The sequence below is a fragment of the Rhinoderma darwinii genome, unplaced genomic scaffold, assembly GCF_050947455.1.
Source record: "Rhinoderma darwinii isolate aRhiDar2 unplaced genomic scaffold, aRhiDar2.hap1 Scaffold_1008, whole genome shotgun sequence".
Lineage (NCBI taxonomy): Eukaryota > Metazoa > Chordata > Amphibia > Anura > Rhinodermatidae > Rhinoderma > Rhinoderma darwinii.
The window spans coordinates 3,811-27,651 of NW_027461890.1; the positions used below are offsets into that span (position 1 = coordinate 3,811).

The following is a 23,841-nucleotide window of genomic DNA, read 5'->3' on the forward strand; positions in this document are numbered from 1 at the left end:
GAGACTGTCCCATAGAGAAGGGGAGACTGTCCCATAGAGAAGGGGAGACTGTCCCATAGAGAAGAGGAGACTGTCCCATAGAGAAGAGGAGACTGTCCCATAGGGAAGAGGAGACTGTCCCATAGAGAAGAGGAGACTGTCCCATAGGGAAGAGGAGACTGTCCCATAGAGAAGAGGAGACTGTCCCATAGAGAAGAAGAGACTGTCCCATAGAGAAGAAGAGACTGTCCCATAGAGAAGAAGAGACTGTCCCATAGAGAAGGGGAGACTGTCCCATAGAGAAGAGGAGACTGTCCCATAGAGAAGAGGAGACTGTCCCATAGAGAAGAAGAGACTGTCCCATAGAGAAGGGGAGACTGTCCCATAGAGAAGAGGAGACTGTCCCATAGAGAAGAGAAGACTGTCCCATAGAGAAGAGGAGACTGTCCCATAGAGAAGAGGAGACTGTCCCATAGAAGAGACTGTTACGGAGAAGACGAGACTGTCCCATAAGGTCAGGGCTTGGAGAGACATCTAGTAATGATAGGGACAGTCTGAGTGGGCGGAGGGGGTGAGATTACAGGGGGAGGGGATACTTGTTTATTCTTTAGAGAGCGGGTGACCGAGGTGCAGAGTGTTAGGGACATAGCAGGATGGGACAGTGGATGGTCAGCTCTTGTGTCCAGAGATCTGCCGATACGTCATGAGTACTGCCACAATAGAGAATGAGGGACGCTTAGGGCGAGATCTACTGCACCCCAAAAACGATAGCACAGAAAAGAACGCTGCGGCTGAGCTTGTCACCAATGGGGACACTGTCCAGCCGCCGGGGGGCCACGTGACTAAGCTGTACGCCCGGCGCTGGGTCATGGTGCTCCTCTTCAGCTCCTACTCGCTGAGTAATGCCTTCCAGTGGCTGCAGTTCGGGATCATCAGCAACATCTTCATTGACTACTATGGTGTCGGCAGCCTCGCCATTGACTGGCTGTCCATGTCCTACATGCTGGTGTACATACCGCTTATATTCCCCGTGGCCTGGCTGCTGGACACACGTGGCCTGCGGATCATTGCACTCATTGGCTCGGGACTCAACTGTCTGGGCGCCTGGATTAAGACTGGCAGCGCGCGGCCGGACCTGTATGGTGTAACGCTGTTTGGACAGTTGATATGTGCGACGGCGCAAGTCTTCATCCTGGGAATGCCGTCACACATTGCGTCCGTGTGGTTTAGCTCAACTGAAGTCTCCACCGCCTGCTCTGTTGCAGTATTTGGCAATCAGGTAAGTGCCTCCACCAACTTTCTGGGGGTAGTTGTTCTACCTCACCCACTCCCTGATGGCTGCTATTCTATAAGCTGCAGTCATCGGTGTGAAGATCAGAGAGTATCCTCTACCGGTGACTGTGGTTGTATTTCCATGGGACTGGCTTCTCCATGTAGTTGTAGTTCCGTTCGACTGTGGCCTCTCCATGTGGTTGTATTTACCCGTGACTGTGGCCTCTCCGTGTGGTTGTAGTTCTCTGTGTGGTTGTAGTTCCCTGTGTGGTTGTAGTTCCCTGTGACTGTGGCCTCTCCATGTGGTTGTAGTTCCCTGTGACCTCTCCGTGTGTTTGTAGTTTCCTGAGACTGTGGCCTCTCCCTGTGGTTGTAGTTCAATGTGACATCTTCATATGGGTGTAGTTCCGTGTGACTGTGGCCTCTACATGTGGTTGTGGTTCACTGTGACATCTCCATGTAGTTGTAGTTCCATGCGACTGTGGCCTCACCGTGTAGTTGTAGTTCCGTGCGACTGTGGCCTCTCCGTGTGGTTGTAGTTTCCTGTGACTGTAGCCTCTCCGTGTGGTTGTAGTTTCCTGTGACTGTAGCCTCTCCGTGTGGTTGTAGTTACCTGTGACTGTGGCCTCTCCGTGTGGTTGTAGTTACCTGTGACTGTGGCCTCTCCGTGTGGTTGTAGTTACCTGTGACTGTGGCCTCTCCGTGTGGTTGTAGTTACCTGTGACTGTGGCCTCTCCGTGTGGTTGTAGTTACCTGTGACTGTGGCCTCTCCGTGTGGTTGTAGTTACCTGTGACTGTGGCCTCTCCGTGTGGTTGTAGTTCACTGTGACTTGGCCTCCCCGTGTGGTTGTAGTAACCTGTGGCTGTGGCCTCTCCGTGTTGTTGTAGTAACCTGTGGCCTCTCCGTGTGGTTGTAGAAACCTGTGGCAGCTCCGGGTGGTTGTAGTAAACTGTGGCTGTGGCCTCTCCGTGTTGTAGTAACCTATGGCTGTGGCCTCTCCGTGTGGTTATAGTAGCCTGTGGCCTCTCTGTGTGGTTGTAGTTCCCTGTGACTGTGGCCTCTCCCTGTGGTTGTAGTTTCCTGTGACTGTGGCCCCTCCGTGTGTTTGTAGTTCACTGTGGCCTCTCCGTGTGGTTGTAGTTTCCTGTGACTGTGGCCTCACTGTGTGGTTGTAGTTTGCTGTGACTGTGGCCTCTCCGTGTGGTTGTAGTAACCTGTGACTGTCCTCTCCGTGTGGTTGTAGTTTCCTGTGACACTGGCCTCACCGTGTGGTTGTAGTTCCCTGTGACTGTGGCCTCTCCGTGTGGTTGCAGTTCCGTTCGACTGGCTACCATGTGGTTGTAGTTTCCTGTGACTGTGGCCTCCATGTGGTTGTAGTTCCCTGTGACTGTGGCCTCTCCGTGTGGTTGTAGTTCCCTGTGACTGTGGCCTCTCCGTGTGGTTGTTGTTCCCTGTGGCCTCTCCGTGTGGTTGTAGTTCCCTGTGACTGTGGCCTCTCCGTGTGGTTGTAGTTTCCTGTGACTGTGGCCTTTGTGTCTTTGTAATTACCTGTAACTGTGGCCTCTCCGTGTGGTTGTAGTTTGCTGTGACTGTGGCCTCTCTGTGTGGTTGTAGTTCCCTGTGACTGTGGCCTCTCAGTGTGGTTGTAGTTTCCTGTGACTGTGGCCTCTCCGTGTGGTTGTAGTAACCTGTGACTGTGGCCTCTCCGTCTGGTTGTAGTTCCCTGTGACTCTGGCCTCTCCGTTTGGTTGTTCTCTGTGACTGTGGCCTCACCGTGTGGTTGTAGTTCCCTGCGACTCTGGCCTTTCCGTGTGGTTGTAGTAACCTGTTACTGTCCTCTTAGTGTGGTTGTAGTTCCGTTACTGTGGCCTCTCCGTGTGGTTGTAGTTCCGTTACTGTGGCCTCTCCGTGTGGTTGTAGTTCCGTGTGGTTGTAGTTCCGTGTGGTTGTAGCTCCGTGTGGTTGTAGTTCGCTATGACATCTCTATGTGGTTGCAGTTCCTGCGACTGGCCTCCATGTGGTTGTAGTTCCCTGTGACTGTGGCCTCTCCATGTGGTTGTAGTTCCCTGTGACTGTGGCCTCTCCGTGTGGTTGTAGTTTCCTGTGACTGTGGCCTTTGTGTCTTTGTAATTACCTGTGACTGTGGCCTCTCCGTGTGGTTGTAGTTTCCTGTGACTGTGGCCTCTCCGTGTGGTTGTAGTAACCTGTGACTGTAGCCTCTCCGTCTGGTTGTAGTTCCCTGTGACTGTGGCCCCTCCGTTTTGTTGTTCTCTGTGACTGTGGCCTCTGCGTCTGGTTGTATGTCACTGCGACCTCTCCGTGTGGTTCGTTTACTGTGAATGTGGCTTCTCCGTGTGGTTGTAGTTCCGTGTAGTTGTAGTTCACTGTGAGATCTTCATGTGGTTGTAGTTCCGTGCGACTGTGGCCTCTCCGTGTGGTTGTAGTTCCCTGTAACTGTGGCCTCTCCGTGTGGTTGTAGTTCCCTGTAACTGTGGCCTCTCCGTGTGGTTGTAGTTTGCTGTGACTGTGGCCTCTTCGTGTGGTTGTAGTAACCTGTGACTGTGGCCTCTCCGTGTGGTTGTAGTAACCTGTGGCCTCTCCGTGTGATTATAGTTTCCTGTGGCCTCTCTGTGTGGTTGTAGTTTCCTGTGGCCTCTCCATGTGGTTGTATATCCCTGTGACTGTGGCCTCTCCCTGTGGTTGTAGTTCCGTGTGATTGTGACCTCTCCGTGTAACTGTAGTTCCCTGTGACTGGCTTCTCCGTGTGGTTGTGGCTCACCATGACATCTTCATGTGGTTGTAGTTCACTGTGACTGTGGCCTCGCCGTGTGGTTGTAAGTTCACTGTGACAGCTTCATGTGGTTGTAGTTCCGTGCGACTGTGACCTCTCCATATGGTTGTAGTTCTCTGTCACTGTGGCCTCTCCGTGTGGTTTCTAGTTCCCCGTAACTGTGGCCTCTACTTGTGGTTGTAGTTCGGTGTGACTGTGGCCTCTACTTGTGGTTGTAGTTCCGTGTGACTGTAGTTCACTGTGGTTTCTCCGTGTGGTTGTAGTTCCCTTTTGTCTGTGGCCTCTCTGTGGGGTTGTAGTCCCCTGTGAATGTGGCCTCTCTGTGGGGTTGTAGTCCCCTGTGAATGTGGCCTCTCTGTGGAGTTGTAGTCCCCTGTGAATGTGGCCTCTCTGTGGGGTTGTAGTCCCCTGTGAATGTGGCCTCTCTGTGGGGTTGTAGTCCCCTGCGAATGTGGCCTCTGTGGGGTTGTAGTTCCCTCTGGCCTCTCCGTGTAGTAGTTCGCTATGACTGTGGTCTCTTTCCCTGTGGTTGTAGTTCTTTGTGACAGTGGCCTCTTTCCGTGGGGTTGTGGTCCCCTGTGACTGGCTTCTCCGTGTGGTTGTGGTCCCCTGTGACTTTGGCCTCTCCGTGTGGCTGTAGTTCCCTGTGAGTGTGGCTTCTCCGTGTGGTTGTAGTTTGCTGTAACTGTGGCCTCTCCATGTGGTTGTAGTTCTTTGTGACTGTGGCCTCTCGGCGTGGTTGTAGTCGCATGTGACTGTGGCCTCGCCACGTGGTTGTAGTTCGGTGTGACTGTGGCCTCTCCGCGTGGTTGTAGTTCGGTGTGACTGTGGCCTCTCTGTGTGGTTGTAGTTCGGTGTGACTGTGGCCTCTCTGTGTGGTTGTAGTTCGGTGTGACTGTGGCCTCTCCGCGTGGTTGTAGTTCGGTGTGACTGTGGCCCCTCGGCGTGGTTGTAGTCGCCTTTGACTGTGGCCTCTCCGCGTGGTTGTAGTTCGGTGTGACTGTGGTTTCTGCATGTGTAGTTCGGTGTGACTGTGGCCTCTCCACGTGGTTGTAGTTCGGTGTGACTGTGGCCTCTGCACGTGGTTGTAGTTCCCTGAGACTGTATCTACAGAGCAGAGATATTTGGACTGTATCCCCTCTATTTTGCAGCTTGGGGTGGCGGTGGGGTTCCTATTACCCCCGATCCTGGTTCCCAACATAGAAGATAAGGAGCAGCTCTCATATCATATCAGCATCATGTTCTACGGGACAGCGGCAGTGGCGACTCTTCTCTTCGCCCTGGTCATTTTTGGTACGCGACACCCAAATATAAAGTTATAGTAGAGATACAGGACAGGGTGAGCTGTGGGATCAGTACAGGACATGTTGGGGGTATATTGAGTAGAGGAATATTGGTGGGGAGTGACTAGCTTGGCAGGGGTTGTAGTACTCGTTGGGCCTCTTACTTCAGTTTATATTGGGTTCAGTATTTCAGGACGGGCCTCCGCTGCCCCCCACGTTGGCTCAGGCGGTGCAGCACTCTTCTGATGTCCAGTATTCCTACAAATTCTCCATTCTGCGGCTCCTGAAGAACCCAAACTTCATCCTGCTGGTTGTTTCATACGGTGAGTTGTTGGTTAGGCCCCGAGGTGGACAGAGACCCATGGGCCTCCATTACTTTACTGAGTGACTTTCTCCATGATTTCAGGACTGAACACCGGAGCTTTCTACTCTCTATCCACCCTATTAAACCGCATGGTGACCGAGTACTACCCCGTAAGTGGATGATCAGCATGTGTGACCCGGTAAGTATGGCCGCCTCTCATCATCCGCTTTTCCGTACAGGGAGAAGAGGTGAACGCTGGACGCATTGGTCTGACTATCACGGTGGCGGGAATGTGCGGAGCGCTGGTCACTGGTTTCTGGCTGGACAGGACAAAGACCTACAAGTGAGTGTGAGGAGAAGGGCGGGGGGGCCGAGTGTGAGGAGGAGAAGGAGAAGGGCGGGGGGGCCGAGTGTGAGGAGGAGAAGGGCGGGGGGCCGAGTGTGAGGAGGAGGAGGAGGAGAAGGGCGGGGGGCCGAGTGTGAGGAGGAGAAGGGCGGGGGGGCCAAGTGTGAGGAGGAGAAGGGCGAGGGGGCCGAGTGTGAGGAGGAGAAGGGCGGGGGGGCCGAGTGTGAGGAGGAGGAGAAGGGCAGGGGGGCCGAGTGTGAGGAGGAGGAGAAGGGCGGGGGGGCTGAGTGTGAGGAGGAGAAGGGCGGGGGGCCGAGTGTGAGGAGGAGGAGAACGGCGGGGGGGGGCCAAGTGTGAGGAGGAGGGTGGGCGGGGGGGCCGAGTGCGAGGAGGAGAAGCGCGGGGGGGCCGAGTGTGAGGAGGAGAAGGGCGGGGGGGCCGAGTGTGAGGAGGAGGGTGGGCGGGGGGGGCCGAGTGTGAGGAGGAGAAGGGCGGGGGGGCCGAGTGTGAGGAGGAGGAGAAGGGCGGGGGGGCCGAGTGTGAGGAGGAGGAGAAGGGCGGGGGGGCCGAGTGTGAGGAGGAGGAGAAGGGCGGGGGGGCCGAGTGTGAGGAGGAGGAGAAGGGCGGGGGGGCCGAGTGTGAGGAGGAGGAGAAGGGCGGGGGGGCCGAGTGTGAGGAGGAGGAGAAGGGCGGGGGGGCCCGAGTGTGAGGAGGAGGAGAAGGGCGGGGGGCCGAGTGTGAGGAGGAGGAGAAGGGCAGGGGGGGCCGAGTGTGAGGAGGAGGAGAAGGGCGGGGGGGCCGAGTGTGAGGAGGAGGAGAAGGGCGGGGGGGCCGAGTGTGAGGAGGAGGAGAAGGGCGGGGGGGGGCCGAGTGTGAGGAGGAGGAGAAGGGCGGGGGGGCCGAGTGTGAGGAGGAGGAGAAGGGCGGGGGGGCCGAGTGTGAGGAGGAGGAGAAGGGCGGGGGGGCCGAGTGTGAGGAGGAGGAGAAGGGCGGGGGGGCCGAGTGTGAGGAGGAGGAGAAGGGCGGGGGGGCCGAGTGTGAGGAGGAGGAGAAGGGCGGGGGGGCCGAGTGTGAGGAGGAGGAGAAGGGCAGGGGGGGCCGAGTGTGAGGAGGAGGGTGGGCGGGGGGCCGAGTGTGAGGAGGAGGGTGGGCGGGGGGCCGAGTGTGAGGAGGAGGGGGGGCCGAGGAGGAGGAGGAGAAGGGCGGGGGGGCCGAGTGTGAGGAGGAGGAGAAGGGCGGGGGGGCCGAGTGTGAGGAGGAGGAGAAGGGCGGGGGGGCCGAGTGTGAGGAGGAGAAGGGCGGGGGGGGCCGAGTGTGAGGAGGAGGAGAAGGGCGGGGGGGCCGAGTGTGAGGAGGAGGAGAAGGGCGGGGGGGGCCGAGTGTGAGGAGGAGGAGAAGGGCGGGGGGGCCGAGTGAGCAGGAGGAGAAGGGCGGGGAGGGCCGAGTGTGAGGAGGAGGTGGGTGGGCGGGGGGTCGAGTGTGAGGAGGAGGAGAAGGGAAGGGGGGGGCCGAGTGTGAGGAGGAGGGTGGGCGGGGGGGCCGAGTGTGAGGAGGAGAAGGGCGGGGGGGCCGAGTGTGAGGAGGAGGAGAAGGGCGGGGGGGCCGAGTGTGAGGAGGAGGAGAAGGGCGGGGGGGCCCGAGTGTGAGGAGGAGGAGAAGGGCGGGGGGGCCCGAGTGTGAGGAGGAGGAGAAGGGCGGGGGGCCGAGTGTGAGGAGGAGGAGAAGGGCAGGGGGGGCCGAGTGTGAGGAGGAGGGTGGGCGGGGGGGCCAAGTGTGAGGAGGAGAAGGGTGGGGGGCCGAGTGTGAGGAGGAGGAGAAGGGCGGGGGGGCCGAGTGTGAGGAGGAGGAGAAGGGCGGGGGGGCCGAGTGTGAGGAGGAGAAGGGCGGGGGGGCCGAGTGTGAGGAGGAGGAGAAGGGCGGGGGGGGCCGAGTGTGAGGAGGAGGAGAAGGGCGGGGGGGCCGAGTGTGAGGAGGAGGAGAAGGGCGGGGGGCCGAGTGTGAGGAGGAGGAGAAGGGCAGGGGGGGCCGAGTGTGAGGAGAAGGGCAGGGGGGGCCGAGTGTGAGGAGGAGGGTGGGCGGGGGGCCGAGTGTGAGGAGGAGGGTGGGCGGGGGGCCGAGTGTGAAGGAGGGGGGGCCGAGGAGGAGGAGGAGAAGGGCGGGGGGGCCGAGTGTGAGGAGGAGGAGAAGGGCGGGGGGGCCGAGTGTGAGGAGGAGGAGAAGGGCGGGGGGGCCGAGTGTGAGGAGGAGGAGAAGGGCGGGGGGGGCCGAGTGTGAGGAGGAGGAGAAGGGCGGGGGGGCCGAGTGAGCAGGAGGAGAAGGGCAGGGAGGGCCGAGTGTGAGGAGGAGGAGGGTGGGCGGGGGGTCGAGTGTGAGGAGGAGGAGAAGGGAAGGGGGGGGCCGAGTGTGAGGAGGAGGGTGGGCGGGGGGGCCGAGTGTGAGGAGGAGGGTGGGCGGGGGGGCCGAGTGTGAGGAGGAGAAGGGCGGGGGGGCCGAGTGTGAGGAGGAGAAGGGTGGGGGGGCCGAGTGTGAGGAGGAGGAGAAGGGCGGGGGGGCCGAGTGAGGAGAAGGGCAGGGGGGGCCAAGTGTGAGGAGGAGGGTGGGCGGGGGGGCCGAGTGTGAGGAGGAGGAGAAGGGCGGGGGGGCCGAGTGTGAGGAGGAGGAGAAGGGCGGGGGGCCGAGTGTGAGGAGGAGGAGAAGGGCGGGGGGGCCGAGTGTGAGGAGGAGGAGAAGGGCGGGGGGGGCCGAGTGTGAGGAGGAGGAGAAGGGCGGGGGGGTCGAGTGTGAAGAGGAGGAGAAGGGCGGGGGGGTCGAATGTGAAGAGGAGGAGAAGGGCGGGGGGGGCCGAGTGTGAGGAGGAGGAGGAGGATGGGCGGGGGGCCGAGTGTGAGGAGAAGGGCGGGGGGGGGCCGAGTGTGAGGAGGAGGATGGGCGGGGGAGCCGAGTGTGAGGAGGAGGAGGAGGAGGATGGGCGGGGGGGCCGAGTGTGAGGAGGAGGAGGGTGGGCGGGGGGTCGAGTGTGAGGAGGAGGAGAAGGGAAGGGGGGGGCCGAGTGTGAGGAGGAGGGTGGGCGGGGGGGCCGAGTGTGAGGAGGAGGGTGGGCGGGGGGGCCGAGTGTGAGGAGGAGAAGGGCGGGGGGGCCGAGTGTGAGGAGGAGAAGGGTGGGGGGGCCGAGTGTGAGGAGGAGGAGAAGGGCGGGGGGGCCGAGTGAGGAGAAGGGCAGGGGGGGCCAAGTGTGAGGAGGAGGGTGGGCGGGGGGGGCCGAGTGTGAGGAGGAGGAGAAGGGCGGGGGGGCCGAGTGTGAGGAGGAGGAGAAGGGCGGGGGGCCGAGTGTGAGGAGGAGGAGAAGGGCGGGGGGCCGAGTGTGAGGAGGAGGAGAAGGGCGGGGGGGCCGAGTGTGAGGAGGAGGAGAAGGGCGGGGGGGTCGAGTGTGAAGAGGAGGAGAAGGGCGGGGGGGTCGAGTGTGAAGAGGAGGAGAAGGGCGGGGGGGGCCGAGTGTGAGGAGGAGGAGGAGGATGGGCGGGGGGCCGAGTGTGAGGAGAAGGGCGGGGGGGGGCCGAGTGTGAGGAGGAGGATGGGCGGGGGAGCCGAGTGTGAGGAGGAGGAGGAGGATGGGCGGGGGGGGCCGAGTGTGAGGAGAAGGGCGGGGGCTGAGTATGAGGAGTGTGAGAAGGGTGAGGGGGCTCTAGTTGGGGGTGTCGGCTCATGCTCTCGGGGTCTCTCTCTCAGACAGACCACCCTGGGTGTCTACGTCTTCTCGCTGGTGGGGATGCTGGTCTTCACGTTCACCTTGGATCTTGGGTACCTCTGGCTCGTCTTCGTTACAGCAGGGTGTTTGGGGTGAGTAAAAGTTGAATGCAAATGGAGTAGAGCTTGGTGTACATGTGGCGACAGTTCCCCTTGTGCTCCACCCTTCACATAGCAGGTTCTAGTTGAGGTTTGGTATAATTTTGGGGTGTCGGGGAGCGCAGAGATGACGGTGTCCCCTCCCCCCAGGTTCTTTATGACTGGGTATCTTCCTCTGGGCTTTGAGTTTGCTGCAGAATTAACACATCCAGAATCGGAGGGAACATCGTCCGGACTCCTCAACGTGTCGGCACAGGTACGTGGAACTGACGGCTTTCTGTTCTAGTCGTGTATTGTATCGGCTGCGGTCAGAAACGGGGGTTCTCATGTTGCGAGTTTTGAAAAGGGGGTTGGGATGAGAGGAAAGCGCTGCGCTGAATTTTCTGTCCGGTTTCCAGTCTCTTCGTCCCCCTTGTGGTTGTCCACGTGCGCGGTCTGTCTGAGCGGAGGGCGAGGTGGAGCAGACGCAGCGGCCGCGCACTCCCCTCCCCCTATTGCCGCTTCTCGTGCCTCTAAGGAGCAGAATATGACAGCTGGACTACAAGTATCAGTCTGATCAGAGCGGTCCCGGGGTGGATGATGAGAGTTGTTCTTCTTTCCTCCCTATCATTGGGCAGTGCTGGATGAGTGATGGTATTGCTATCTGGTGTCAGTCAGAAGGAATCATGAGGACATGCGTTTCGTTGGTGTCCCGGCTTCTTCCTGGGCGGTGAGTTCAGGTGGACTCCGTGTTGTGTTCATGGGGCTTCTTATAAATGGGGGAGGGGGAAAGGATCGGTGAATCATTTTATTTCGGATCCTGTAGACTTCTTCATGACGTTGGTGTCCGGGTGGGCGACATCGCGGATCAGCCGGCGGTTTCATCGTGTCCGATCTGTGGAGCAGCCGGAAGTTTATCGTTACAGGAGGAAGAAGCTGCTAGAAACCAGGAGGAGGTTCTGTATCCGGCCCCCTCCCCCGCTGAGGAGATTACGGGCGGGGGAGTTATTGTAATTGTCTCCGCTGTTATCTGCAGTATTTCGGACGTTTCACGTCTTGCGCTCTTCATTTGTTCTCAGTTAATATTTCGTCTTATTTGGCGGCAGTTGCCATTTTTGGTTTTCTTTAGTGTTTTGTTATTGTGAGAAGATGGAGGAATCCTCCGGGAGACCGTAAATAACGCCACGTGGGCTACACCGGGTGCTTTCTATCTGGGAAATGGAGCCGGATTTGTGTGGATAAAGTTGCGGATCTTGTGCGCTTCTTCTCAGGCTGGGTTCACACGAGCGTGTTCGGTCCGTAATGGACGGAACGTATTTCGGCCACAAGTCCCGGACCGAACACAGTGCAGGGAGCATCATAGTTATGTATGACGCTAGGAGTCCCTGCCTCGCTGCCGGACAACTGTTCGGGACTGTAATCATGTTTTCAGTACGGGACAGAAGTTCCACGGAGAGGCAGGGACTCCTAGCATCGTACATAACTATGATGATAGGAGCCCGGCTCCCTGCACTGTGTTCGGTCCGGGACTTGCGGCCGAAATACGTTCCGTCCTTTACAGACTGAACATGCTCGTGTGAATCCAGCCTTACACGTGAAGCGTCGCGGTGCTCCTTCATGTCAGAACGTTCTTCCTTTTCTCTAGCCACGGTATCTGGGGTCCCGCATTATCACCCATTAGTCTTCCATGGGGCGTGGCGGTTGGCGCTGCTTCGTCTCGGTTCACGCTCTTTTACGGTTCCGTCTCCCTGATGACCGCTTAGATCTCAGGATCTTATTTTGAAGGTGTCACAGGCGCAGAAGTCCCTCATATTCCCTCTACTGTCCCTCCGAGCTTCTTCTATCCGGATAAATCCGTTATCCGTTCACCTTCCTCTCTTGTAATTCTTTCCACGTGCAGAGAAGGGATGGATTTCTGGCTGTACAGGGGGGTGTTATTTAGTGTAACGATACATTCCTCCACAAGGTCTGCCGTGCCTTTCCAGATGAATACAACGCCCCATGTAACATCTCATAGACAGACGTGTGATGCGGCTTATTTATCTGTAAGAACAATATCTGCCCCCACTATTGGCGCACATGCCGCCCCCATAGCGGTACCTAAAATAAAACATTCATAGAACACACAATTATTTTTCTTCAAAATGAAGTTCAGCAGGTGGAGCCGGAAGGTCGTCCGAGGCTTCATGTTCCTCATTTTGGGGAAGTTGTGGCCTCGTCCTCAGATTTCTGCTTTACTCAGATGTTTTCTGTCCGGGGTCGTCCTGAGGTCGCGTCGTCCTTGTGATTTGGGACGGGTCATTTGCGGCCGGTGCTTTTGTCTTTTATTGATGGCTCTTCCTCCATCTTTGATGAAATAATGTCGGATCGCCCCACGAGGGCGGGAATGTATTGTATTGAGTAGTTGACGTTCGGCTTCTTTGGTTTATAGTTTCTTGGCCCCTCCCAATGTTTCCTCCGTTGTCAGATTGTTTTCTGGCCTTTATTCGCTGCGTTGCTCGTGACACTTTCTTGCTCCATGTTCTCGGTGACTGGACGGACGGACGGAGCTCTAGGACGGCCGTTCTCTTTTTCGATCTCGGGGTAAACGGGTTTCGTGCGACGAGCGTCCGATCTGCGATGACCTGAAATGAATGGATTTTGGTATTTAGAGCAACGGTTAATCCTCGTGTGAGAAGAATAATCCCTCTGTCCCTCCCTCTGTCCCTCCGTCAGTCCCTCTGTCCGTCAGTCCGGTGGAAAGATTTATAGAACGGAAAAACATTTACAAGCTGAGAACAATGGATTATCTGAAGGAACTCGCTGAACCCCCGGGGACGGGGCGAAAACTAAAGCCGTGAATTGAAATGCAGCAAATGAAGAGCGCGAGACGCGAAACGTCCGAAATACTGCAGATAACAGCGGAGACAATTACAATAACTCCCCCCCCCCCCCCCCCCCCCCGTAATCTCCTCAGCGGGGGAGGGGGCCGGATACAGAACCTCCTCCTGGTTTCTAGCGGCTTCTTCCTCCTGTAACGATAAACTTCCGGCTGCTCCACAGATCGGACACGATGAAACCGCCGACTGATCCGCAATGTCGCCCACCCGGACACCAACGTCATGAAGAAGTCTACAGGATCCGAAATAAAATGATTCACCGATCCTTTCCCCCTCCCCCATTTATAAGACGCCCCATGAACACAACGAGGCGCTGCGTCGGCTCCACCTCTCCCTCCGCTCAGCAGACCGCGCACGTGGACAACGACGAAGAGACTGGAAACCGGACAGAAAATCAGCCGCGTTCACAGAACAAAGAAAAGTGGAGTCTGATTAACCCCCGCAGCGCTCTCCTCCCATCCCCCTCCTCCCTGAATATATTCATCTTTTTCATAAAGGTGGCGCGCGGCGGGTGATTTCACTCCTTTGACAATCTGTTGATTAGGACAGGGTCATATGTAGGGCGTGGTCATGCAGGGCGTGGTCATATGTAGGGCGTGGTCATATGTAGGGCGGGGTCATATGTAGGGCGGGGTCAATCTGTTAAGGGCGAGGTCATCCAGTTTGTAGATTAGATCGGGTGTAGTCGCGTCACCCTGTTATGGGAGGAGCTATAAAGGTATTTTTTTACCTTCCTCTGTGTGGTAATTGGGAGGTGAAATATATAAAAGGGACAGTGAAGTGACCGCAGCCCCGTGATCGCACATCATTCATGGTGATGGGGCAGACAGGAGTTTGTTTTGATTGGCTGTTCTGGGCGCCGCTTCTCTCATGAACTGTGCAGAAAATACAAAATGAAAGAAATGATTGTGTGATTCTGGCAGAGGAAGAGTTAAAAGATTAGACATATCTGACATTCCCCAGAGTCCGGCCAACAATGAACTTTATCCAGTGCAGAGTGCGCTCCCCCAGCACTAGAGGTGTAATAATCTGCAGAACATGACATTGTCAGGAGGTAGAGGAGCGATGTTCTGCAGAGAGGTCAGTGGTGTAATAATCTGCAGGATATATCACTATGTATCTGTCAGGAGGTAGAGGAGCAATGCTCTGCAGATCCCTAGAGAGGTCAGTGGTGTAATAATCTGCAGGATATATCACTATGTATCTGTCAGGAGGTAGAGGAGCAATGTTCTGCAGATCTGTAGAGAGGTCAGTGGTGTAATAATCTGCAGGATATATCACTATGTATCTGTCAGGAGGTAGAGGAGCAATGCTCTGCAGATCCCTAGAGAGGTCAGTGGTGTAATAATCTGCAGGATATATCACTATGTATCTGTCAGGAGGTAGAGGAGCGATGTTCTGCAGATCTGTAGAGAGGTCAGTGGTGTAATAATCTGCAGGATATATCACTATGTATCTGTCAGGAGGTAGAGGAGCGATGTTCTGCAGATCTGTAGAGAGGTCAGTGGTGTAATAATCTGCAGGATATATCACTATGTATCTGTCAGGAGGTAGAGGAGCAATGTTCTGCAGATCTGTAGAGAGGTCAGTGGTGTAATAATCTGCAGGATATATCACTATGTATCTGTCAGGAGGTAGAGGAGCAATGTTCTGCAGATCTGTAGAGAGGTCAGTGGTGTAATAATCTGCAGGATATATCACTATGTATCTGTCAGGAGGTAGAGGAGCGATGTTCTGCAGATCTGTAGAGAGGTTAGGGGTGTAATAATCTGCAGGATATATCACTATGTATCTGTCAGGAGGTAGAGGAGCGATGTTCTGCAGATCTGTAGAGGGGTCAGTGGTGTAATAATCTGCAGGATATATCACTATGTATCTGTCAGGGGGTAGAGGAGCAATGTTCTGCAGATCTGTAGAGAGGTCAGTGGTGTAATAATCTGCAATATATATCACTATGTATCTGTCAGGAGGTAGAGGAGCGATGTTCTGCAGATCTGTAGAGAGGTCAGTGGTGTAATAATCTGCAGGATATATCACTATGTATGTCAGGCGGTGGAGGAGCGATGTTCTGCAGATCTGTAGAGAGGTCAGTGGTGTAATAATCTGCAGGATATATCACTATGTATCTGTCAGGGGGTGGAGGAGCGATGTTCTGCAGATCTGTAGAGAGGACAGTGGTGTAATAATCTGCAGGATATATCACTGTATCTGTCAGGAGGTAGAGGAGCAATGTTCTGCAGATCTCTAGAGGTCAGTGGTGTAATAATCTGCAGGATATATCACTATGTATCTGTCAGGAGGTAGAGGTGCAATGTTCTGCAGATCTGTAGAGGGGTCAGTGGTGTAATAATCTGCAGGATATATCACTATGTATCTGTCAGGAGGTGGAGGAGCAATGTTCTGCAGATCTGTAGAGAGGTCAGTGGTGTAATAATCTGCAGGATATATCACTATGTATCTGTCAGGAGGTGGAGGTGCAATGTTCTGCAGATCTGTAGAGAGGTCAGTGGTGTAATAATCTGCAGGATATATCACTATGTATCTGTCAGGAGGTAGAGGAGCAATGTTCTGCAGATCTGTAGAGAGGACAGTGGTGTAATAATCTGCAGGATATATCACTATGTATCTGTCAGGAGGTAGAGGAGCGATGTTCTGCAGATCTGTAGAGAGGTCTGTGGTGTAATAATCTGCAGGATATATCACTATGTATCTGTCAGGAGGTAGAGGAGCGATGTTCTGCAGATCTGTAGAGAGGTCAGTGGTGTAATAATCTGCAGGATATATCACTATGTATCTGTCAGGAGGTAGAGGAGCGATGTTCTGCAGAGAGGTCAGTGGTGTAATAATCTGCAGGATATATCACTATGTATCTGTCAGGAGGTAGAGGAGCGATGTTCTGCAGATCTGTAGAGAGGTCAGTGGTGTAATAATCTGCAGGATATATCACTATGTGTCTGTCAGGAGGTAGAGGAGCAATGCTCTGCAGATCCCTAGAGAGGTCAGTGGTGTAATAATCTGCAGGATATATCACTATGTATGTCAGGAGGTGGAGGAGCGATGTTCTGCAGATCTGTAGAGGTCAGTGGTGTAATAATCTGCAGGATATATCACTATGTATCTGTCAGGAGGTAGAGGAGCAATGTTCTGCAGATCTGTAGAGAGGTCAGTGGTGTAATAATCTGCAGGATATATCACTATGTATCTGTCAGGAGGTGGAGGAGCAATGTTCTGCAGATCTGTAGAGAGGTCAGTGGTGTAATAATCTGCAGGATATATCACTATGTGTCTGTCAGGAGGTAGAGGAGCGATGTTCTGCAGATCTGTAGAGAGGTCAGTGGTGTAATAATCTGCAGGATATATCACTATGTATCTGTCAGGAGGTAGAGGAGCAATGTTCTGCAGATCTGTAGAGAGGTCAGTGGAGTAATAATCTGCAGTATATATCACTATGTATCTGTCAGGAGGTGAAGGAGCAATGTTCTGCAGATCTGTAGAGAGGTCAGTGGTGTAATAGTCTGCAGGATATATCACTATGTATCTGTCAGGAGGTAGAGGAGCAATGTTCTGCAGATCTGTAGAGAGGTCAGTGGAGTAATAATCTGCAGTATATATCACTATGTATCTGTCAGGGGGTAGAGGAGCGATGTTCTGCAGATCTGTAGAGAGGTCAGTGGTGTAATAATCTGCAGGATATATCACTATGTATCTGTCAGGAGGTAGAGGAGCAATGTTCTGCAGATCTGTAGAGAGGTCAGTGGTGTAATAATCTGCAGGATATATCACTATGTATCTGTCAGGAGGTAGAGGAGCGATGTTCTGCAGATCTGTAGAGAGGTCAGTGGTGTAATAATCTGCAGGATATATCACTATGTATCTGTCAGGAGGTAGAGGAGCGATGTTCTGCAGATCTGTAGAGAGGTCAGTGGTGTAATAGTCTGCAGGATATATCACTATGTATCTGTCAGGAGGTAGAGGAGCGATGTTCTGCAGATCTGTAGAGAGGTCAGTGGTGTAATAATCTGCAGGATATATCACTATGTATCTGTCAGGAGGTAGAGGAGCAATGCTCTGCAGATCCCTAGAGAGGTCAGTGGTGTAATAATCTGCAGGATATATCACTATGTATGTCAGGAGGTGGAGGAGCGATGTTCTGCAGATCTGTAGAGGTCAGTGGTGTAATAATCTGCAGGATATATCACTATGTATCTGTCAGGAGGTAGAGGAGCGATGTTCTGCAGATCTGTAGAGAGGTCAGTGGTGTAATAATCTGCAGGATATATCACTATGTATCTGTCAGGAGGTAGAGGAGCAATGTTCTGCAGATCTGTAGAGGTCAGTGGTGTAATAATCTGCAGGATATATCACTATGTATCTGTCAGGAGGTAGAGGAGCAATGTTCTGCAGATCTGTAGAGAGGTCAGTGGTGTAATAATCTGCAGGATATATCACTATGTATCTGTCAGGAGGTAGAGGAGCAATGTTCTGCAGATCTCTAGAGAGGTCAGTGGTGTAATAATCTGCAGGATATATCACTATGTATCTGTCAGGAGGTAGAGGAGCAATGTTCTGCAGATCTGTAGAGGTCAGTGGTGTAATAATCTGCAGGATATATCACTATGTATCTGTCAGGAGGTAGAGGAGCAATGTTCTGCAGATCTGTAGAGAGGTCAGTGGTGTAATAATCTGCAGTATATATCACTATGTATCTGTCAGGAGGTGGAGGAGCAATGTTCTGCAGATCCCTAGAGAGGTCAGTGGTGTAATAATCTGCAGGATATATCACTATGTATGTCAGGAGGTGGAGGAGCGATGTTCTGCAGATCTGTAGAGGTCAGTGGTGTAATAATCTGCAGGATATATCACTATGTATCTGTCAGGAGGTAGAGGAGCAATGTTCTGCAGATCTGTAGAGAGGTCAGTGGTGTAATAATCTGCAGGATATATCACTATGTATCTGTCAGGAGGTGGAGGAGCAATGTTCTGCAGATCTGTAGAGAGGTCAGTGGTGTAATAATCTGCAGGATATATCACTATGTGTCTGTCAGGAGGTAGAGGAGCGATGTTCTGCAGATCTGTAGAGAGGTCAGTGGTGTAATAATCTGCAGGATATATCACTATGTATCTGTCAGGAGGTAGAGGAGCAATGTTCTGCAGATCTGTAGAGAGGTCAGTGGAGTAATAATCTGCAGTATATATCACTATGTATCTGTCAGGAGGTGAAGGAGCAATGTTCTGCAGATCTGTAGAGAGGTCAGTGGTGTAATAGTCTGCAGGATATATCACTATGTATCTGTCAGGAGGTAGAGGAGCAATGTTCTGCAGATCTCTAGAGAGGTCAGTGGTGTAATAATCTGCAGGATATATCACTATGTATCTGTCAGGAGGTAGAGGAGCAATGTTCTGCAGATCTGTAGAGAGGTCAGTGGTGTAATAGTCTGCAGGATATATCACTATGTATCTGTCAGGAGGTAGAGGAGCGATGTTCTGCAGATCTGTAGAGAGGTCAGTGGAGTAATAATCTGCAGTATATATCACTATGTATCTGTCAGGAGGTAGAGGAGCGATGTTCTGCAGATCTGTAGAGAGGTCAGTGGTGTAATAATCTGCAGGATATATCACTATGTATCTGTCAGGAGGTAGAGGAGCAATGTTCTGCAGATCTGTAGAGAGGTCAGTGGTGTAATAATCTGCAGGATATATCACTATGTATCTGTCAGGAGGTAGAGGAGCGATGTTCTGCAGATCTGTAGAGAGGTCAGTGGTGTAATAATCTGCAGGATATATCACTATGTATCTGTCAGGAGGTAGAGGAGCAATGTTCTGCAGATCTGTAGAGAGGTCAGTGGTGTAATAATCTGCAGGATATATCACTATGTATCTGTCAGGAGGTGGAGGAGCAATGTTCTGCAGATCTGTAGAGAGGTCAGTGGTGTAATAGTCTGCAGGATATATCACTATGTATCTGTCAGGAGGTAGAGGAGCAATGTTCTGCAGATCTGTAGAGAGGTCAGTGGTGTAATAATCTGCAGGATATATCACTATGTATCTGTCAGGAGGTAGAGGAGCGATGTTCTGCAGATCTGTAGAGAGGTCAGTGGTGTAATAATCTGCAGGATATATCACTATGTATCTGTCAGGAGGTAGAGGAGCAATGTTCTGCAGATCTGTAGAGAGGTCAGTGGTGTAATAATCTGCAGGATATATCACTATGTATCTGTCAGGAGGTAGAGGAGCGATGTTCTGCAGATCTGTAGAGAGGTCAGTGGTGTAATAATCTGCAGGATATATCACTATGTATCTGTCAGGAGGTAGAGGAGCGATGTTCTGCAGATCTGTAGAGAGGTCAGTGGTGTAATAATCTGCAGGATATATCACTATGTATCTGTCAGGAGGTAGAGGAGCAATGTTCTGCAGACCTCGAGAGGTCAGTGGTGTAATAATCTGCAGGATATATCACTATGTATCTGTCAGGAGGTAGAGGAGCGATGTTCTGCAGATCTGTAGAGAGGTCAGTGGTGTAATAATCTGCAGGATATATCACTATGTATCTGTCAGGAGGTAGAGGAGCAATGTTCTGCAGATCTGTAGAGAGGTCAGTGGTGTAATAATCTGCAGGATATATCACTGTGTATCTGTCAGGAGGTAGAGGAGCAATGTTCTGCAGATCTGTAGAGAGGTCAGTGGTGTAATAATCTGCAGGATATATCACTATGTATCTGTCAGGAGGTAGAGGAGCAATGTTCTGCAGATCTGTAGAGAGGTCAGTGGTGTAATAATCTGCAGGATATATCACTATGTATCTGTCAGGAGGTAGAGGAGCGATGTTCTGCAGATCTGTAGAGAGGTCAGTGGTGTAATAATCTGCAGGATATATCACTATGTATCTGTCATGAGGTAGAGGAGCGATGTTCTGCAGATCTGTAGAGAGGTCAGTGGTGTAATAATCTGCAGGATATATCACTATGTATCTGTCAGGAGGTAGAGGAGCAATGTTCTGCAGATGTGTAGAGGTCAGTGGTGTAATAATCTGCAGGATATATCACTATGTATCTGTCAGGAGGTAGAGGAGCAATGTTCTGCAGATCTGTAGAGTGGTCAGTGGTGTAATAATCTGCAGGATATATCACTATGTATCTGTCAGGAGGTGGAGGAGCAATGTTCTGCAGATCTGTAGAGGGGTCAGTGGTGTAATAATCTGCAGGATATATCACTATGTATCTGTCAGGAGGTGGAGGAGCAATGTTCTGCAGATCTATAGAGAGGTCAGTGGTGTAATAATCTGCAGGATATATCACTATGTATCTGTCAGGAGGTAGAGGAGCAATGTTCTGCAGATCTGTAGAGAGGTCAGTGGTGTAATAATCTGCAGAATATATCACTATGTATCTGTCAGGAGGTGGAGGAGCGATGTTCTGCAGATCTGTAGAGAGGTCAGTGGTGTAATAATCTGCAGGATATATCACTATGTATCTGTCAGGAGGTAGAGGAGCAATGTTCTGCAGATCTGTAGAGAGGTCAGTGGTGTAATAATCTGCAGGATATATCACTATGTATCTGTCAGGGGGTGGAGGAGCGATGTTCTGCAGATCTGTAGAGAGGTTAGGGGTGTAATAATCTGCAGGATATATCACTATGTATCTGTCAGGAGGTAGAGGAGCGATGTTCTGCAGATCTGTAGAGAGGTTAGGGGTGTAATAATCTGCAGGATATATCACTATGTATCTGTCAGGAGGTAGAGGAGCAATGTTCTGCAGATCTGTAGAGAGGTCAGTGGTGTAATAATCTGCAGGATATATTACTATGTATCTGTCAGGAGGTAGAGGAGCAATGTTCTGCAGATCTGTAGAGAGGTCAGTGGTGTAATAATCTGCAGGATATATCACTATGTATCTGTCAGGAGGTGGAGGAGCAATGTTCTGCAGATCTGTAGAGGGGTCAGTGGTGTAATAATCTGCAGGATATATCACTATGTATCTGTCAGGAGGTAGAGGAGCGATGTTCTGCAGGTCTGTAGAGAGGTCAGTGGTGTAATAATCTGCAGGATATATCACTATGTATCTGTCAGGAGGTGGAGGAGCAATGTTCTGCAGATCTATAGAGAGGTCAGTGGTGTAATAATCTGCAGGATATATCACTATGTATCTGTCAGGAGGTGGAGGAGCAATGTTCTGCAGATGTAGAGAGGTCAGTGGTGTAATAATCTGCAGGATATATCACTATGTATCTGTCAGGAGGTAGAGGAGCGATGTTCTGCAGATCTGTAGAGAGGTCAGTGGTGTAATAATCTGCAGGATATATCACTATGTATCTGTCAGGAGGTAGAGGAGCAATGTTCTGCAGATCTGTAGAGAGGTCAGTGGTGTAATAATCTGCAGGATATATCACTGTGTATCTGTCAGGAGGTAGAGGAGCAATGTTCTGCAGATCTCTAGAGAGGTCAGTGGTGTAATAATCTGCAGGATATATCACTATGTATCTGTCAGGAGGTAGAGGAGCGATGTTCTGCAGATCTGTAGAGAGGTCAGTGGTGTAATAATCTGCAGGATATATCACTATGTATCTGTCAGGAGGTAGAGGAGCAATGTTCTGCAGATCTGTAGAGAGGTCAGTGGTGTAATAATCTGCAGGATATATCACTATGTATCTGTCAGGAGGTAGAGGAGCAATGTTCTGCAGATCTGTAGAGAGGTCAGTGGTGTAATAATCTGCAGGATATATCACTATGTATCTGTCAGGAGGTAGAGGAGCAATGTTCTGCAGATCTGTAGAGAGGTCAGTGGTGTAATAATCTGCAGGATATATCACTATGTATCTGTCAGGAGGTAGAGGAGCGATGTTCTGCAGATCTGTAGAGAGGTCAGTGGTGTAATAATCTGCAGGATATATCACTATGTATCTGTCAGGAGGTAGAGGAGCAATGTTCTGCAGATCTGTAGAGAGGTCAGTGGTGTAATAATCTGCAGGATATATCACTATGTATCTGTCAGGAGGTGGAGGAGCAATGTTCTGCAGATCTGTAGAGAGGTCAGTGGTGTAATAATCTGCAGGATATATCACTATGTATCTGTCAGGAGGTAGAGGAGCAATGTTCTGCAGATGTAGAGAGGTCAGTGGTGTAATAGTCTGCAGGATATATCACTATGTATCTGTCAGGAGGTAGAGGAGCGATGTTCTGCAGATGTGTAGAGGTCAGTGGTGTAATAATCTGCAGGATATATCACTATGTATCTGTCAGGAGGTAGAGGAGCAATGTTCTGCAGATCTGTAGAGTGGTCAGTGGTGTAATAATCTGCAGGATATATCACTATGTATCTGTCAGGAGGTGGAGGAGCAATGTTCTGCAGATCTGTAGAGAGGTCAGTGGTGTAATAATCTGCAGAATATATCACTATGTATCTGTCAGGAGGTGGAGGAGCGATGTTCTGCAGATCTGTAGAGAGGTCAGTGGTGTAATAATCTGCAGGATATATCACTATGTATCTGTCAGGAGGTAGAGGAGCGATGTTCTGCAGATGTGTAGAGGTCAGTGGTGTAATAATCTGCAGGATATATCACTATGTATCTGTCAGGAGGTAGAGGAGCAATGTTCTGCAGATCTGTAGAGTGGTCAGTGGTGTAATAATCTGCAGGATATATCACTATGTATCTGTCAGGAGGTGGAGGAGCAATGTTCTGCAGATCTGTAGAGAGGTCAGTGGTGTAATAATCTGCAGAATATATCACTATGTATCTGTCAGGAGGTGGAGGAGCGATGTTCTGCAGATCTGTAGAGAGGTCAGTGGTGTAATAATCTGCAGGATATATCACTATGTATCTGTCAGGAGGTAGAGGAGCAATGTTCTGCAGATCTGTAGAGAGGTCAGTGGTGTAATAATCTGCAGGATATATTACTATGTATCTGTCAGGAGGTAGAGGAGCAATGTTCTGCAGATCTGTAGAGAGGTCAGTGGTGTAATAATCTGCAGGATATATCACTATGTATCTGTCAGGAGGTGGAGGAGCGATGTTCTGCAGATCTGTAGAGGTCAGTGGTGTAATAATCTGCAGGATATATCACTATGTATCTGTCAGGAGGTAGAGGAGCAATGTTCTGCAGATCTGTAGAGAGGTCAGTGGTGTAATAATCTGCAGGATATATCACTATGTATCTGTCAGGAGGTAGAGGAGCAATGTTCTGCAGATCTGTAGAGAGGTCAGTGGTGTAATAATCTGCAGGATATATCACTATGTATCTGTCAGGAGGTAGAGGAGCGATGTTCTGCAGATCTGTAGAGAGGTCAGTGGTGTAATAATCTGCAGGATATATCACTATGTATCTGTCAGGAGGTAGAGGAGCAATGTTCTGCAGATCTGTAGAGAGGTCAGTGGTGTAATAATCTGCAGGATATATCACTATGTATCTGTCAGGAGGTGGAGGAGCAATGTTCTGCAGATCTGTAGAGAGGTCAGTGGTGTAATAATCTGCAGGATATATCACTATGTATCTGTCAGGAGGTGGAGGAGCAATGTTCTGCAGATCTGTAGAGGTCAGTGGTGTAATAATCTGCAGGATATATCACTATGTATCTGTCAGGAGGTGGAGGAGCAATGTTCTGCAGATCTGTAGAGAGGTCAGTGGTGTAATAATCTGCAGGATATACCACTATGTATCTGTCAGGAGGTGGAGGAGCAATGTTCTGCAGATCTGTAGAGGTCAGTGGTGTAATAATCTGCAGGATATATCACTATGTATCTGTCAGAAGGTAGAGGAGTGATGTTCTGCAGATCTGTAGAGAGGTCAGTGGTGTGATAATCTGCAGGATATATCACTATGTATCTGTCAGGAGGTGGAGGAGCAATGTTCTGCAGATCTGTAGAGGGGTCAGTGGTGTAATAATCTGCAGGATATATCACTATGTGTCTGTCAGGAGGTAGAGGAGCAATGTTCTGCAGATCTGTAGAGAGGTCAGTGGTGTAATAATCTGCAGGATATATCACTATGTATCTGTCATGAGGTAGAGGAGCGATGTTCTGCAGATCTGTAGAGAGGTCAGTGGTGTAATAATCTGCAGGATATATCACTATGTATCTGTCAGGAGGTAGAGGAGCAATGTTCTGCAGATCTGTAGAGAGGTCAGTGGTGTAATAATCTGCAGGATATATCACTATGTATCTGTCAGGAGGT

At 51.9% G+C, this 23,841-nt stretch overlaps 1 protein-coding gene across 1 annotated transcript in view; it reads left to right on the forward strand.

The window, feature by feature from the left end:
* Positions 1–553: 553 nt before the first annotated feature.
* LOC142698239 (choline/ethanolamine transporter flvcr2a-like) overlaps positions 554–23,841 on the forward strand; it is a 39,325-nt gene continuing 16,037 nt past the window's right edge. Inside the window, 7 exon segments of the mRNA XM_075847878.1 lie at positions 554–1,258; positions 5,195–5,336; positions 5,512–5,649; positions 5,733–5,800; positions 5,870–5,973; positions 9,703–9,813; positions 9,970–10,075. Coding sequence (XP_075703993.1) covers positions 683–1,258; positions 5,195–5,336; positions 5,512–5,649; positions 5,733–5,800; positions 5,870–5,973; positions 9,703–9,813; positions 9,970–10,075 — 1,245 coding nt within the window. The 5' untranslated portion in view covers positions 554–682.